We start from the raw sequence: 15167 nt of genomic DNA, 5'->3' as shown, positions 1-15167 counted from the left end.
TTGTTGAATTACCTTTTTTCCCCAAGGAAAAAATTCAGTAACCATGTTTAATTTGCAGAGCACCAGAGATCATACTGGGATTGCCGTTTTGTGAAGCCATAGACATGTGGTCGTTAGGGTGTGTGATTGCAGAGCTGTTTCTTGGATGGCCACTGTACCCAGGAGCACTGGAATATGACCAGGTAGTAGAATAAATTTCACAAGCGTATGCACACTTTCTGCAACTTAAGAATTTCAGATCATTAAATCCAGGATTTCAAATGTTAATAATATCCCCTATTAAGTAGTATTGCTTCAAGTCTGTTCAATGCTTTTAATTTAGTCTTGATTGTCCTAGAAACATAAATCCTGTTTCTAGACTGAACTGTATATTGTGCTGCTTTTCTGAATTAAATTTCAATTTGTCCTTTTTTTTTTTCTTTTTTTCCTATCTTGCAAAATAAATGTTAGTATTGAAGCTGCTTTTTCTGATGGAAACCAAAGTTTGTGGCCACCATCATTGCATTGTAATCTCTCTTTCACTTGCCACGAACAGGGTTGACTCTGGAATGTCTGTTCAGATGTCAGGATTAGTTGTCTTCTGAATACTTTCTGATGCTTTCTGGAAATCCAACATAGCTCAAAGATTTGAGAGCCTATACTTCATGAGGAACGAGAATCAACTGTCGCAATAATACTGTAGATATGCAATGGTAAAGCTTGAAGCTGTTGAAGCTGTGCCTTGCTTTGTTGGAGTTTTCACCTGTTGACACCATTGACTTTAGTGAGCTGACTTATAAAAAACAAGTTGTTTCTAATGAAAGATGTAGAACATTTTCTATTTAAAACACTTAAGAGAGAGAAGTCTTTAATTTTCTACCATGATGTGGGAATTTGGAAGGAAGGTAATCAGCATTCTGACTATCCCCGCCTGGATTTGAACTTTGAAAGTGAAGAAATGTCCTGAAAATCCCAGATGTAACAGCACTGGCTTCTTACCAACTTCTGGATTTTTGATTCAACATTCAGTTCAGGGGCAGTTCCTCCAGCATGTGTTTTAGGTTATTCAAATCCTGATCTTCATGTAGTGGGCTTTTGGCTCCCTGTGCTTACAGATCAGACCTACTTTTCTAAAAATTCATTTGTAAAAACCACTGTCAGGGGATATATTGATTTTGTGTTGATTTTGGTAACATTTCATATTTCAGTTTACTTCATTTACACAAAATTCAGTGTTTCATGGGTAGGAAGTGAACTATGCGTGGAACACGGGTTGATGCTTTGATGCATTTAGAAGACCTTTGTGCAGGGTATTGCTGCTAAAACGGAGAATAAAAGAGGAAACAACTAACAACCATATAATTTACTATGCTCTTTAAGGACAAAGTGCAGGCATTTGTATTTTGGAAAGAATCTGTAATACTGTCTCAAAAATTTCCAAGAACTTTGCAAATTTATTTACCTTATTTTGAAAGAAACTGCAGGAGAAGATCTGGATTTTCAAAAAAAGAAAAAAGGGGGCCAAAATATGTAATTTCCGGGATTATTTCCACTTTTGAACCCCATATTGCTGTAAATGGCTCTTAAAAGGGATGCTGCTATGGGTGAGGAAGGACCTGTAAACCCAGTTCATGATCTTCTGAGCATGATCACACATGTAGGCAAATGCTGCTTCTGGATGTGGAACATGGCTTTGGACCACATCTTCAGTCACTTATGATGAAGGTAGGGGTTTGAATGGTGGAAAATGCTGCCTGTGTCCTGATTCTTTCCTCAGATTAACTTGTGATTCGTCATAATGGCAGCAGCCCAGACTGTTAATTAACGTGTGTCAATGGGCTTACATAGCTGTGAGCCTCTCACTTGTGTACAGAGAGCAGTAACAGCATAAAGCTCGATCTCATGATTGTGAGGATGTTTTTTCAGAATAATACAGAGTCTCATTTGAAACGAAAAGACCTTCTTTCCCCTGCTGCACTGCAGCCATCTTGTTGTGTATGAAACCCAGGCAGATGAAGGCAGTTTAGTACGGTGCACAGGGTGCCTACATTCATAGAGCTCATTGCCTCATCTTTTCTCAGTTTTAGAGAGCCAGATCCTTATGACAGTGTATTCCTGTCATTTGTTTCTTGCCGTTGCAGGCCAGCATGGCTCAACCTCTAGGTACTGCTGGACAGCTGACAGCAATGACAGCCACCTTCCAAGATGCTTCCTTCATGCAAAGGCCTACATGGATTAGGGGTTAATCTTGATGCCTATAAGATTTTCTGCTTGCTTTACAAGTGAATACTGAGTTTAAAAGACATTTAGTTAAAGACAGAAGTATCGTTTGAGTTTGCTGGAAGCATCGGTTAATAACTCATCTAGCAACTTGTCTGATCCTCACGTCAGGGAAGTGGTGGTGGAAAAGGAGCTGTAAACTCCTCTGCACCAGCAGGAATTACCTTACTTTAGTCAGGCTTGTCATTGACCTCAAGCAGGTCTGCAAAACTTGCTTCAGAGAAATCTGATTTGGGGTTTTCCTCAGTGTACATGAGTACAGCAGTTGTAGGAGACGGCTTCCAGGGAAATTCCCTTCCTCCTGCTACGTGGTGTGTGTCACCAAGTAAATGAACAGGCAAGGGCTTTGTGCTGCATTTCCCCCTGTCCTCTTGGTCTGTGGCAACCAACATGCTATCCCTTGAAAAGAAGCTCTTAGTTATTATATTCATTTGTGATTATAACTAGTAACAGCTGTACTTCTCAGTGGAAAATAGCAGTGTCTTCTGAGTTTTAACACTCATTGAAAACAGGCACAGGTGCTTAACTGCTAAATTTTTCAATTGCACTTCAATGCATTGTCTTTCCACCCCTAATTTCTAAGACTTTATAATGTGCTTAGAAAACAACTGAATGATCTAGAAACATTCCTGGTCAGAGTGCGATTCTCTTTACTCCCTGATGTAGGCAATTATGGAGGATACCAAATACCAAAAGTTGACAGCATTGCGTTTAGTTCCTTCCAGCTTTGGTCTGTCACTTATTTTTCAGCAGAAGTCTCGTGTGTACCTTTCCTCTCTACTGCCCATCAGTTTTCCTCCTCTCAGGTGCGACTACCTCTCAAGTCCTCTGTCTTCCATTGAATTCACCTTTTCGTTTCTCAGTTTCTGGTTTGGTGTATTTCACCACTCTCTGCTTTTGATTTTTCCCTTTATTCCATTCTCTCTTATTCCCTGGCTGCTCCACCTTTTCCAGGGGCTGGCCCACACCAGCAGCCCCTCTGTGGAGGTGTGTGGTGTGGGACCCTGCCCAACGCCCTTCGGCCCTCGCTCCTCTCGGACCTTCAGCCCTGGCTGCTGGAATCCATATTCCCTCCATCCCGACCTGCAACAAGCTCAGTTTTCAATTATTGCCAATTATTATTTCAACTCATCTTTCTTGAAGATGTTTTTGTAGTTTTTAAAGAAGTATTGCTTCTGGGCTAACTCCCCTCTTGTACAGTGAGTTAACATTGCATGCACAGTAGTTAAAACACACCATAACATGTTGTTTCAACAAATTTCTGTCGAAGCCTTGAATCTTAACTATTTTATGTAATACTTTGATCATCAACTATAAGAAAGGTAATGCAAAATGCATAGTAAATCATCTTCTAAAATAAATGCATGTTGATCATTTCAGTGGAAAAGAGCATCTGACCATTTCAGGCATAAAGCTAGTCCATTCCCATTGCATTCAGTAGCAGATTTTCTCAGACAAGGACAGTGCCTTTTGCTGGATGCGCAGAGGTTGTGCACGCACTCCCTTTCCGAGTGGAACATTTTCTTGAAATGCAGGTGTGTCAGATGTGTAAAGGACTGATACATTGGAAACAGCAAATGGGAAGGATTTGTATCAAGTTGTATAATGAGAGTATGCAAAAAAAAGTCATCAAACTTCTGTACGCAAGCAAAACACTCCTACTAATGTTCCTGTTTAGAATGAAAATACTACATTTAGGATTTGAATAGGTTGAGGAGGTTATGACAGCCACTCTCCCCAGCTCCTCATTTCTGTGGCTGAACTTTAAAAGCTTCCTTATATAGGTCACTTCAGAGGTTTGTTTATGTATGGCTTTCTCTGAGAGACAGAGCGAGCAGTATCAAGCCCTCAGTGTTAGGTTTTTCCCCTATGTAAGATGTAGTTGTCAAAGTACAGTGCTCTGAGGATGGTGTCATTTCATTTAGAAAATGGCAAAATGAAAGCTTTTAATTGTGTGGATCAGATTTTGAAAATCAGAGGTAAACTATTTCCCATGGTTTTTTTTTCTTCCTCAGATTCGTTATATTTCACAGACTCAAGGTTTGCCAGGAGAGCAGTTGTTAAGCATGGGAACGAAAACTGCAAGATTTTTCTGTAGAGAAACGGATGCACCATATTCTAGTTGGAGATTAAAGGTAAACAGTATAATGTAACAGAAAACAGCACATTCTTTTGTGAGCAGAGATACTAGAGAGGCCAAGATTTACTACAATACTGTTAGGTCCCTTCTGCATCTTCTGTGTTTATCAGTCCCTGTCTGTATCCCTTACATTGTTCCCGTTTCCCAAAACCAGTGCTCGAAGCTCATGCTCACGTTTCCTTCTGCTGGCTGGCCCAGAGGCAGGTCTGGTGCAGCTGCCAGGCTGTGTGGTGGCCAGTGCATGGCTGCCAGGTGGAGACTTCAAATTAAGCGTCGTATCTCCAGAGGTACTAAATGAGTGGGTTTTTTGTTTGTTTGGTTTGGGGGTTTTTTCTTGCTCTGTTACTACTTTTCATTTCACTTTAAAGAATTTGTCTCTGAGGCCCGAACTGCTTTTCATTTCACTTTGAAGAATTTGTCTCTGAGGCCCGAACTGCTCAGTCAAAATTTGTTCAAAACTGGCTTCAGGATCAGAAGTTCCTAGGACAAAAAGGAGATTAAGAAACAACATGACTGCTTACAGCTTATTTCCTTCAGATCTCCTGCTAAAACAGTCTTTGGCTGAAAGCTGCAATACAATGAAAGCAGATGAAATTCAAAAAATGTACTTTTATGGTCTGCACACCTTGCTTCTCTCTGAGCAACATTATTGCATGGTGGCCATAAACAGAGCTTTAACTTCCTATGCAAATATATATATATTTGTTGTGGTTTAACCCCAGCCAGCAACCAAGCACCACGCAGCTGCACTATCACTCCCCCTCCTCTTCTGGACAGGGGAGAGAAAATGTAACAAAAGGCTCGTGGGTCGAGATAAGGACAGGGAGAGATCACTCACCAATTACCGTCATGGGCAAAATAGATTCAACTTGGAGAAATTGGATTAATTTATTACCAATCAAATCAGACTAGGATAATGAGAAAGAAAACCAAATCTTAAAACACCTTCCCCCACCCTTCCCTTCTTCTTGGGCTCAACTTTACTCCTGAATTCTCTACCTCCTCCCCCGCAGCGGCACAGGGGAACAGGGAATGGGGGTTGGGGTCAGTTCATCACGTTGTCTCTGCCGCTCCTTCCTCCTCAGGGGCAGGACTCCTCACACTCTTCCCCTGCTCCAGCGTGGGGTCCCTCCCACGGGACACAGTCCTCCACAACTTCTCCATCGTGAGTCCTTCCCACGGGCTGCAGTTCTTCATGAGCTGCTCCAGCGTGGGTCCCCCGCAGGGTCACAAGTCCTGCCAGCAAACCTGCTCCAACGTGGGCTCCTCTCTCCACGGGGCCGCAGGTCCTGCCAGGAGCCTGCTCCAGCACGGGCTTCCCACGGGGTCACAGCCTCCTTCGGGCATCCCCCTGCTCCGGCATGGGGTCCTCCCCGGGCTGCAGGTGGAGATCTGCTCCACCGTGGACCTCCCTGGGCTGCAGGGGGACAGCCTGCCTCACCGTGGTCTTCCCCACGGGCTGCAGGGGAATCTCTGCTCCGGCACCTGGAGCACCTCCTCCCCTCCTTCTGCACTGACCTGGGGGTCTGCGGGGTTCTTTCTCTCACATGTTCTCACTCCTCTCTCCAGCTGAAGTTGCTGTTGCACAGCTTTCCCCCCCCCCTTCTTAAATCTGTTCTCCCAGAGGCACTACCACTGTCGCTGATGGGCTCGGCCTTGGCCAGCGGCGGATCTGTCTTGGAGCCGGCTGGCATTGGCTCTGTCGAACATGGGGGAAGCTTCTAGCAGCTTCTCACAGAAGCCACCCCTGTAGCTCCCCTGCTACCAAACCCTTGCCACGCAGACCCTATACAGTATTTTTTTTTTTTAAATTGTATTGCTTCATGATGCAGCTTCACTGACTTTACGGAGCACTCGGGGAGTCAGGAAACAGTTACAGTTGACATAAAACTTCTGCAGTAACAAACAGCTGAGGAGCTCAAAGCACAAGTTGCGTAACTCTCCACAGTAACTTGGTAAATCCCTGGCGCGTTGGGCCGAGCGGCCGGGCTGGTAACGCTGCGGGGTTGGGTTATGTAAGGATTCTCCAATTACACCATCCCAATTATTCCAGTATTCTGTTTTTTCAGGCAGTTGATCATTGGGTGACAGTTTACATCTGGCTTCTCTGTATCGGAGAACTTAAATGAGTTCTTGGTGCGAACAGTCCTCCACATTTTCAGAAGCTGTTACCTTGCAGGGGTTAATTCTCTTGCATCAGACTAAATGCTGTTTTGAGGGAAGAAAGGAGTTTTGGTATGGACCATTGGTCATTACTCACAGTTTTTGTCAATGTTAATTTTGGAAACTTTTCTGTAATCTGTATGTTAAGATTTTTTTTTCCCTCCAGTACTGCCTTGCCTCTTGCAACACCAGCCTACTGGTGCTGTCTGTGTTGAAGGAGGAAAATTGTAACAGAAAACTGTATTCCAGCTCATAAATTGCTGATGGGTGATGGCAATCATTCTTTAGGATTTAATTGTTTGTTTCATACTTCGATATTTAAAATACTTACACCAACTGTTGTGGAGGAATAAAAGTATAAAAGTAACAAAAGAAAAGAGAAAGCAAAGAGAAATTGAACAGAGTCTGCCTGGGTTTTGTTTTATTTTTTTACAGTGATATGATGTTACTGCTGTTTGGAGTTAAAGGTCTGAGTTTGAGTAAATGGGTAAAATACAAGTAATAGAAAACCCGTGATATATAAAAATATAAGCACATGACAGAGTTTCATTAAACAACTTCTTGCTAGGCTTTCAGCACTTCCTGTGTGATTTACAAGCCATCTACTGTAATCCAGTGCTGTGATCAGTCAGATGTGAAATCTAGTAGGTTTAGTATTTTGATTTAGAGAATGAAATAGTCGACAAAGCAGCATACAAATACAGAATTGAAATATTAATTTTTGTTTTTAAAACAAGTTTTTTAGGTCAATAAATACGTAAAGTTTCTTCGTAGTTATGTGGGACCTTTATTGTCAACTTCTAAACTCAGCTTTCCTTTTCTTTTTTGAGACATTGGAAGAGCACGAGGCAGAGACAGGTATGAAGTCTAAAGAGGCCAGAAAGTATATTTTCAACAGTTTGGATGATATAGTGCACGTGAGTATTAAAGCATTCTTCCTTTGCAGAAGGAATGTGTGGAATGAATGGTGACTTTAAAACATTTTACTGGTTTTGAAATAAACAGCCTTCAGAATATTACTTATTGTATATCAGTCATATCCATTCTTCTCTGTATATGTTACTCTGAGGAAAATGTCTAGCTATGTCAGCCCTTTGGAAAGATCTTCCTTTGTCATTGCTTGTGTTAAACAATGGTACTTGCCCTTGTGGTGGGGGAACCCTTTCATTTTAGGTATAATATATACTTTCTCTTGATCTTATCTGCCATTCTGGCTAAAAAAAGAACACACGGATCTTCCTATCTTAACTATATAATTTCCAGTATAAGTCTGCTATCTTAGAATTCTTTTTTTTCCCTTTTTTAAAAAAAACTTAACTGTTTCCTCACTTTTCTTTAGCTTTATAACTCTCTAGTCAATAACAATAGGAAATTTTTCATTCTCCTCCATATCCTGAAAAGAGAGTGAAATCTTTTTGCAAGATTGGCATTAATACATGTTTGAAATTTGTTTTCTGAAGATTACCTTTGTAGTTTAGGTTAGACCATATAAAGATCTTCATCCCAAATCTTACTTCTTCAATTCCAGGTCACAGACTTCAGGGGTTTTTAGCTGGGGAAGGGTGCAAGGGAACTAGTGTGTGTGCAGAAAAAAAGTCACCAATTCTGAGCCAACCATAGTGGGAAAAACTAGCAAATTCACTGTGCCCTACATGATAAAACAATTTAATATTAGTATTTTACAGCAGAAAGCAATAACAGAAAGAGTTAAACTAATATGCATGTCTTCTGTCTGATTGTTTCGTTCAATGCCAGGTGAACATGGTGATGGATTTGGAAGGAAGTGACCTGTTGGCAGAGAAGGCAGATAGGAGGGAATTTGTCAGTCTGTTGAAGAAAATGTTGCTTATCGACGCTGATTTAAGAATCACTCCAGCTGAGACCCTGAACCATTCTTTTGTTACCATGAAGCACCTCCTTGATTTTCCTCATAGCAACCAGTATGTAACACACAAAAATTATTTTTTAAATCTCCATTGTAGTGATTCATGTGTATAATAGTGTTGTTTCTTGTGCTACCAGAGAGAAGATCTTTTGTCATTTTTGTAACGTCTTGGAGAATTCTTTCAGGTGCTTGAAATGTTAGATACATCTACTTGGTCAAGGAAACTGTTTGAATAACTATGTTGTTTTCTGAAAAGTAACATTTAGAGCAATAGGTTTCTAAGTTATCATTTTTATGTCTCGTTGTTAAAACTCCAACACTGCAGAAACTTGGGCTTGATTTTTGGAAGTATGAAGAGTCATTGAGAGCTAGGGTAGGCATTTCCTTTTGAGAGGAATGTCTCAGATACCTCCTTTAATGCATTGGTTAATGTGGTGGAATATATTGAAAATTTTCTTGCAGTTCTGGAAATGTGTATTTCACTGTGGATTTCCTAAAGTGCAAGCATTTTAATGAAATAAAGAGCTTTCCATCCGTTTAGTTTACTATCCTTCCTATTTGTATGCAGTTGTAGAAAATGGTGTTAGATGCAAGGAGCAGGAAATAGCAGTATTTTTCTTGATTTTAAAATATGCATTATAAAGGCTTGACATGAACACAGTAACAGCAGCATTTCTGTTTTTCTACTTCTGTGTATGATGCCATTCTGTGAAACTGGGAAATGTGGGCTTTGAACTATTTTTTTTTCCCTTGTTCTGGGGAATTGTTTATACATTTAACAACAAGAAATTCTAATTAAAGCAACTTATTTTCTGGTTTTGATAGAGTGAAGTCCTGTTTTCATATCATGGATATTTGCAAATGCAGATCAAATTTGTATGACTTAAGTAATCGCAATAAAACATCACTTATGAGACCAGTTGCCTCAGGCAGTGCGGCTAATCTGACTGCGAGCTTTACCAAAATTGGTCCAGTAAGAAGTCAGGTAAAAACATCTTTTTTTTTTTTTTTTTTTTTTTAATTATAAATTCAGTTAATGCAGTTTCTCTAATTAATTTCATAATTGAAAAAAGTACATCTGTTAAGTGAAAAAATCTTCTGTCTTTTACTCTCATTTTTTCCTAGTGTTTTCTTAAACACTTAAACATTTAGAATTCAGTGTGTTTCAAAATTAAGTTACAAACTGGGATTGCTGTAGCAAAGCAGTGCTGTATTAGAGTGCCCTCCAGTGGCCAAACGGGATCGCTGCCTGTGAAATGTATTTGAAAGTTTAATTTTTATAAGTTATTTTAGTTGGTGGGGGCAATTGTGTGAGAGATTTAGATTCACAGTTATAATGTTACCTCTATTGAATCTGTTCCCATAGGCATTAACTGCATCTGCCCATTCAATTTTGCACCAAGGGATACCACTGCAGGCAGGAACTGCTCAGTTTGGTTGCAGTGATGTTTTCCAACAGGCATTGATTATATGTCCACCAACTATTCAAGGTATGTTTAACTGTAATTGTTACAGCTCCTAAAATATGAGCATTACTGTCTGTCTGTTAGCAGTATTTGAGTTTTCCATGCTATCCACCTAAGCTATATATTTAAAAGAACTTAATTATGTCATAAAAAAATTAGCATGTGAGTCAGATCCAGATACATTGCACCTTTCTGAAAGAAATAGCAAATCAGCATCTGCAGAAAATGTTTTAAGCAATCCAGAGCCCCCATCTTCATATACCACACACATACATACGTATATGTATATGTATCTATAACTTGGATAAAATAGAGGGACACAATGGGAAAGCTGAAGCAAGAAAGGAGGGTATTCTGAAATAAAATCTGAGAGGAAACAAGAAAGATGAAGGGGGTATCAGTGTTGTGGTGTATTCTTTGGTGGTGCAGTGTTTTGTTTCTTTTTTGGTGGTGTTGTGTGTTGGGGTTTTTTTGTTTGTTGGTTTGGTTGTGGTTTTGGGGTTGTGGTTTTTTGGTTTGTTTTTTTCTTTTGCTTCCCTGCCCCACCCCTGACTACATCCCTAGGGTATTCTAGGGGTAAAGATAAGAAAATATAACAGTTCTTGTGAGAAATCTGTCTGGATAATAAAGTTGCTTTTTTTTAATTGGACTTCCAAATGAATGTTTAAGAAAACATCTGGAAACTTGGGGCTTCTTTTAATGGTGTAGCTGCCCTATGTAAACAGTGTCACATTTACTGTCCTACTGTTATGGTGAACCAGGACAGCTAGATAGAGCTGCCGCAGCTTTCTGATGGCTGAAAATCACATAACTAAATCTTTGAGAATTTTTATTGCATCGTGCTGTGAGGAGGAAAGGGCAGCTTGGCTGAACTCTCCTGTATTACAAAGGATAAGATTGATTTAAGCATACAATTTTGTATTTATTGAAAGAAATAATTGGCTGAGGGTTCAGTTCTCAGAAACATTTGGAAGACTGTGAGGTGGAAATGCTAGCAGAGAAGTATTTCTGTAGTGTAGAAAACGACCAAATAAGCATAAGCATCTCTAGAAGGACACATGGTAATGCAGTTGACTTCTGTTTCCCTAAACGAATGCATTTGCATCATGCAAATGTAGGTCTTTTGTTTTTTTTTTTTTTTTTTTGGAGGAGTCTTTAAATCCTCATTTAGATCTCAGAACATATTGAGCAAAACTTGTTTTTTCTCTTTATAATGGGCTGATCAAAGCAGAGCTGATGAAAAACAGCCTTTCTTATCCTAGTAATAGTCATTTATGGAGAAGGAAAGGTAGTTTATATTGTTTGCTTATTAAGTTAGCTTGATTATAGTCTTCATCTCCAAAGATGCAATTTATCTGTCTTGGTGATGTTCAGCTTCATGTTGAGATCAGATCTTGAAATGATGGAGTTTATAGGAAGTAGGATTTTTAAGGATGACTTTCAAACTCCTCCTTAGTTCTCCCTCTGCATTTTGACGTTCTAGAAATCACACTAGATTCACTCTGGAAAAAAAACCCTGAACACTTTTAACCTAAACTTAGAGCCCAGGAAGTCTTTATCTCTTTAGATAAAGACAGATACAGCAGACTTTATCAGTAATGTTATTTGTGGCTGCTGCATCTGTCTTGGGTTCCAGAAACTCAGGAGAGCTCCGAGTATTCACCGTGCAGAGTGTCACAGGCTGTATGAGCTAAATGCATAACTTCATACAAATTTCCTTCTGTGCACTTAGTATGGCTAAGTAATTTCTTATTGAAATTGTATATATGCTTTATACAATTACATATTCCATAATTTAAAAACCCTCCTGGTTTCATTATACCCAGATGAATAAAGTGATTATAGAAAAGGAAACAGTACAGGCAAATACTTTATCTGTGACCTGTATACTGTATTCTTAGTATGATGATAAATTTCCAAGTTTAAATTCTGCTACAGCTTGAATAAAGGAAATATATTGCTTTAATCACATAGGTGACAAGTTGAGTTGCTGGCACGGAGGGAAGGGGATATTAATGGTATCTGGCACTGCTTCAAGGTTTCCCTGCTTGGCTGCTCTGTCAAATATCTGAAGTGCTAAAGCTCACTACTTCTGTCAGAGTTAAGACATTGCTGTCCTGGATGGCTGCGTGGAAAAAATTAGTCAACAGCATTTCAAAATTAAAAGCTTTGGACTGCATGGTTATAACTTAGTATTGTGTTGTGACATGAGAGAATTACATCAGATGAAGATTTTCTTTCATACTTTATTGTAAAGATAAAAAAAAAACCAAACGACTTTTAATCTTTAGTTTAGTAGTTCTTTAGTAGATACCTCCAAATGCCCATTGCTTAGTCTTTGACTAAAGCACAAAACACAAAGTGCTGTTAGAAGGTGAAATTAGTATATTTGCCTAGCCAGGATTTTCTTCTAGCATAGCTGTTCTGTTGCAATATATGTTGAAAAAAACTTCTCTTTCTTTTTAGTTTAACATTATTATGTCAAAAATTATTATTAGTAGTAAACATTGCAGCATTGCTGTACATCTGGTAGTTTCTTGTGACAATAAAGAAATCTATACAGAGCATGAGATGCATCTTTTTCCTACTATGGTCTTGTGGTAATATTTCAACAGTGCTACAGTTTGCATTATTTTGACAAAGGGAGAAATAGGATTATGGATTCTACTGCAAATTTTTGATGGCATGCACAGAAAATTTTACATTGTTTTCCACAAAACTGATGGTAACAGATAGGGGCATTATACATGTGGCTATAAAAGCTTAGAGGAATGGGTTTCAGCTGGCTGGAAATACAGAGCATGAGATGTGCAGGATTCAGTTGTGAGAAGCTTTGAAATTCAGTTCTGCTTGCTTTTGTCTGCTTCCTTTCAAATACTTCTGATGTAATTTGTGATAAAGAGTAAATGCTTAGCTTTGCAGAACTTTCTGCCAAAGTCATTCCATTTTCTAGTAGTCTGTTTCCAAATAGTAGCTATTGGCAGTTCTTTCTGGAAATTACAACATCAAATATTGGTGCAGATAAGTAACAGCACAAAAATCTTTTAGGTGCTGATTTGGCTTGAAAGTTTAAATTATGGAATTGGATCATAAACACATGAAGAAAAAATAGTAAAGTGTTATCAGAAAATATATGCAAGGCTGGTGTTTTGCTTAAAGCTTGGGTATGTGTTTTTCTCCCTGATAGGAATTCCTACAAACCATAGTAAACCCACCAGTTTCTCCCTGAGGGTGGATAATGCTGTTCCATTGGTGACCCAAGCCCACACAATTCAGCCGCTACAGATTCGAGCAGGAATCCTTTCTCAGGTTAGCTTACTTTAAAGTAAAAATCTTCTTTGTTTTATTATTAGTTACTAAGTATTTTTACCCTGTAGAGTGCTGTTGCAGTCCCTCTTCTGTTTTGTGCTGAACTACAAGCGGCTAATGTAAATTCAGTCATTGCCTGTGTCATGAAATCTTCTCTGCTTCACAACAGACATGGTCAAATCAGACCCAGCAAATACTGGTTCCTGCATGGCAGCAAGTAGCACCAGTGGCAGCTCCTGCTACATCTCTGGCCTCTGATCCTGTGGCTGGCCCACAGAGGCTTGGAGACTGGGGGTAAGTCCACATATTTTTGTGCAATACCCTAATGGCTTTGATTTAACAAGATCTATGGATGCTGATGCAAATGACTTGCAATTTAAAACTTCCTTTACTTTTCCTCAGGAAGATGATTACCCAGGGCACCCATTACAATTCAATGATACCACAGCCTCTTTTAACACATCAGATAACCTTGTCTGCCCCTCAGCCAATTAGTGTGGGCATCGCGCATGTTGTCTGGCCTCAGCCTGCAGCTACCAAGAGGAACAAACTGTGTCAGAACAGGTTGGTAGACTATGTCTAACGTTTGAAGATAGCGTATCTGTAGTTCAGCAGGCAGGGGAATAGCCTGTAAAAGTGGCATGTTTGTTAGTGACAATTGTACTTAAACAGTCTTTCTTTTAGGAAAATTTGTCCTTTCTGCCCTAAGTCTTCATTGTTATTTTGGTAATACAGACTAGATGGAAAAATACTTGCGATAGTAAGAGGTTTTAGTTCCTGTCAATTAGTATGTGCCTATCATGATAGCAAAGTTGTCTTTATAGCCTTTCGGAAGGTATAAGAATATATTGAGGTAGCTCTAATGAGATATTCCTAAGCTTATGTGCATGAGGATATATCAGGTTTAGACAACTAAAAATAAAGATACTATATAACAGGGTTGTAGGATGCCTTACAATCGTCTTAAGAATAGTCTTTCTTTCACTGGTAGCCAAAAATACTTTAGCTGCTTGCTGAAGAAAATATGCCCCGCTGCCATACAAAGTATTTGCAAAGGTGTGCGACGCTCAATAAACGGAAAGCATGGGTTACAAAGGGCAATGTCAGCAGTCTTTTATTAAGCAAGAATTTCATCCTGAGGCTCCCAGCTATTGTTTTCAGGGAGAATCTTTGCAGGAAATCTGGCCAGGTTTTGTTTGCTTGTTTTTTGCCCAAATGGGATTTTCATTTCTTTTTTCCTTTATAAGAAAATGGGATTTTCAGTGTATTGTATTCAGTGTTGTTGCAAATTTCAGTCTTAGATATTACTTAGTTTGGATTTTTTTTTTAATGAATGTCTGAAGTCATCTATGCCCAGTATTTATGACTGTGTTTGCTGTTTTATGTTTTTCTTAGTTTAGAAAATTGGTGTTTTAGCCTACACTGCTTGCTTTGTTTTTGTTGAAAATAGTACAGTGTTCAGGTCTGTGGGTAGAGATTCACTAAATGTCAAATGGTGTGTTTTCTTCACAGGAGCAATGTGTTACAAAATACCAATATCCAAAATTCAGCCTTTATATCTCCAAAGATACTTAACCTGAAGGCTGTAAAGAGAATAAGTTGTATAGAAGCACAGGACAATCATAACTCAGAAGGACAGGAAAGTAACTGTTGTGAAGCATCGGTCAGGCTGGACCCTGATTCATCTCTTTCAACCAAACAGCGCCAGGCTATCTTCATTGCCGGTTCCCCCAGCCCAGCAGTCAGTGTCATCACCATCAGCAGTGACACAGATGAAGATGACCTAGGACGAACGCACTCACTGAGAGAGTAAGAATCGATGTTTACTTTTATTAAGGTGTTACTTAAATATAGCTGTCTTAGCATAGCTACTGTATTTAATGAATCTGGGTTAAAAAAAGACAAACGGTGCACTTCTAATCAAATTTCACTGAGAAGTTAACTC

At 39.4% G+C, this 15167-nt stretch overlaps 1 protein-coding gene across 4 annotated transcripts in view; it reads left to right on the top strand.

Moving 5' to 3' along the window:
* Nucleotides 1-15167, top strand: part of HIPK3 (homeodomain interacting protein kinase 3) — a 120841-nt gene that overhangs the window by 94592 nt on the left and 11082 nt on the right. For all 4 annotated transcript variants that reach the window (XM_052810478.1, XM_052810479.1, XM_052810477.1 and 1 more), the window contains 10 exons: nt 59-182; nt 4275-4394; nt 7393-7479; nt 8318-8502; nt 9273-9432; nt 9814-9937; nt 13101-13222; nt 13392-13516; nt 13625-13786; nt 14735-15031. In XM_052810478.1, coding sequence (XP_052666438.1) covers nt 59-182; nt 4275-4394; nt 7393-7479; nt 8318-8502; nt 9273-9432; nt 9814-9937; nt 13101-13222; nt 13392-13516; nt 13625-13786; nt 14735-15031 — 1506 coding nt within the window. The remainder of the gene's footprint in view (nt 1-58; nt 183-4274; nt 4395-7392; nt 7480-8317; nt 8503-9272; nt 9433-9813; nt 9938-13100; nt 13223-13391; nt 13517-13624; nt 13787-14734; nt 15032-15167) is intronic.

Source organism: Harpia harpyja, chromosome 16 (assembly GCF_026419915.1).
Source record: "Harpia harpyja isolate bHarHar1 chromosome 16, bHarHar1 primary haplotype, whole genome shotgun sequence".
In the NCBI taxonomy this organism is placed as follows: Eukaryota; Metazoa; Chordata; class Aves; order Accipitriformes; family Accipitridae; genus Harpia; species Harpia harpyja.
The sequence above is the reverse complement of the archived record's forward strand: the minus strand, read 5'-3'. Positions and strand labels throughout refer to the sequence as shown.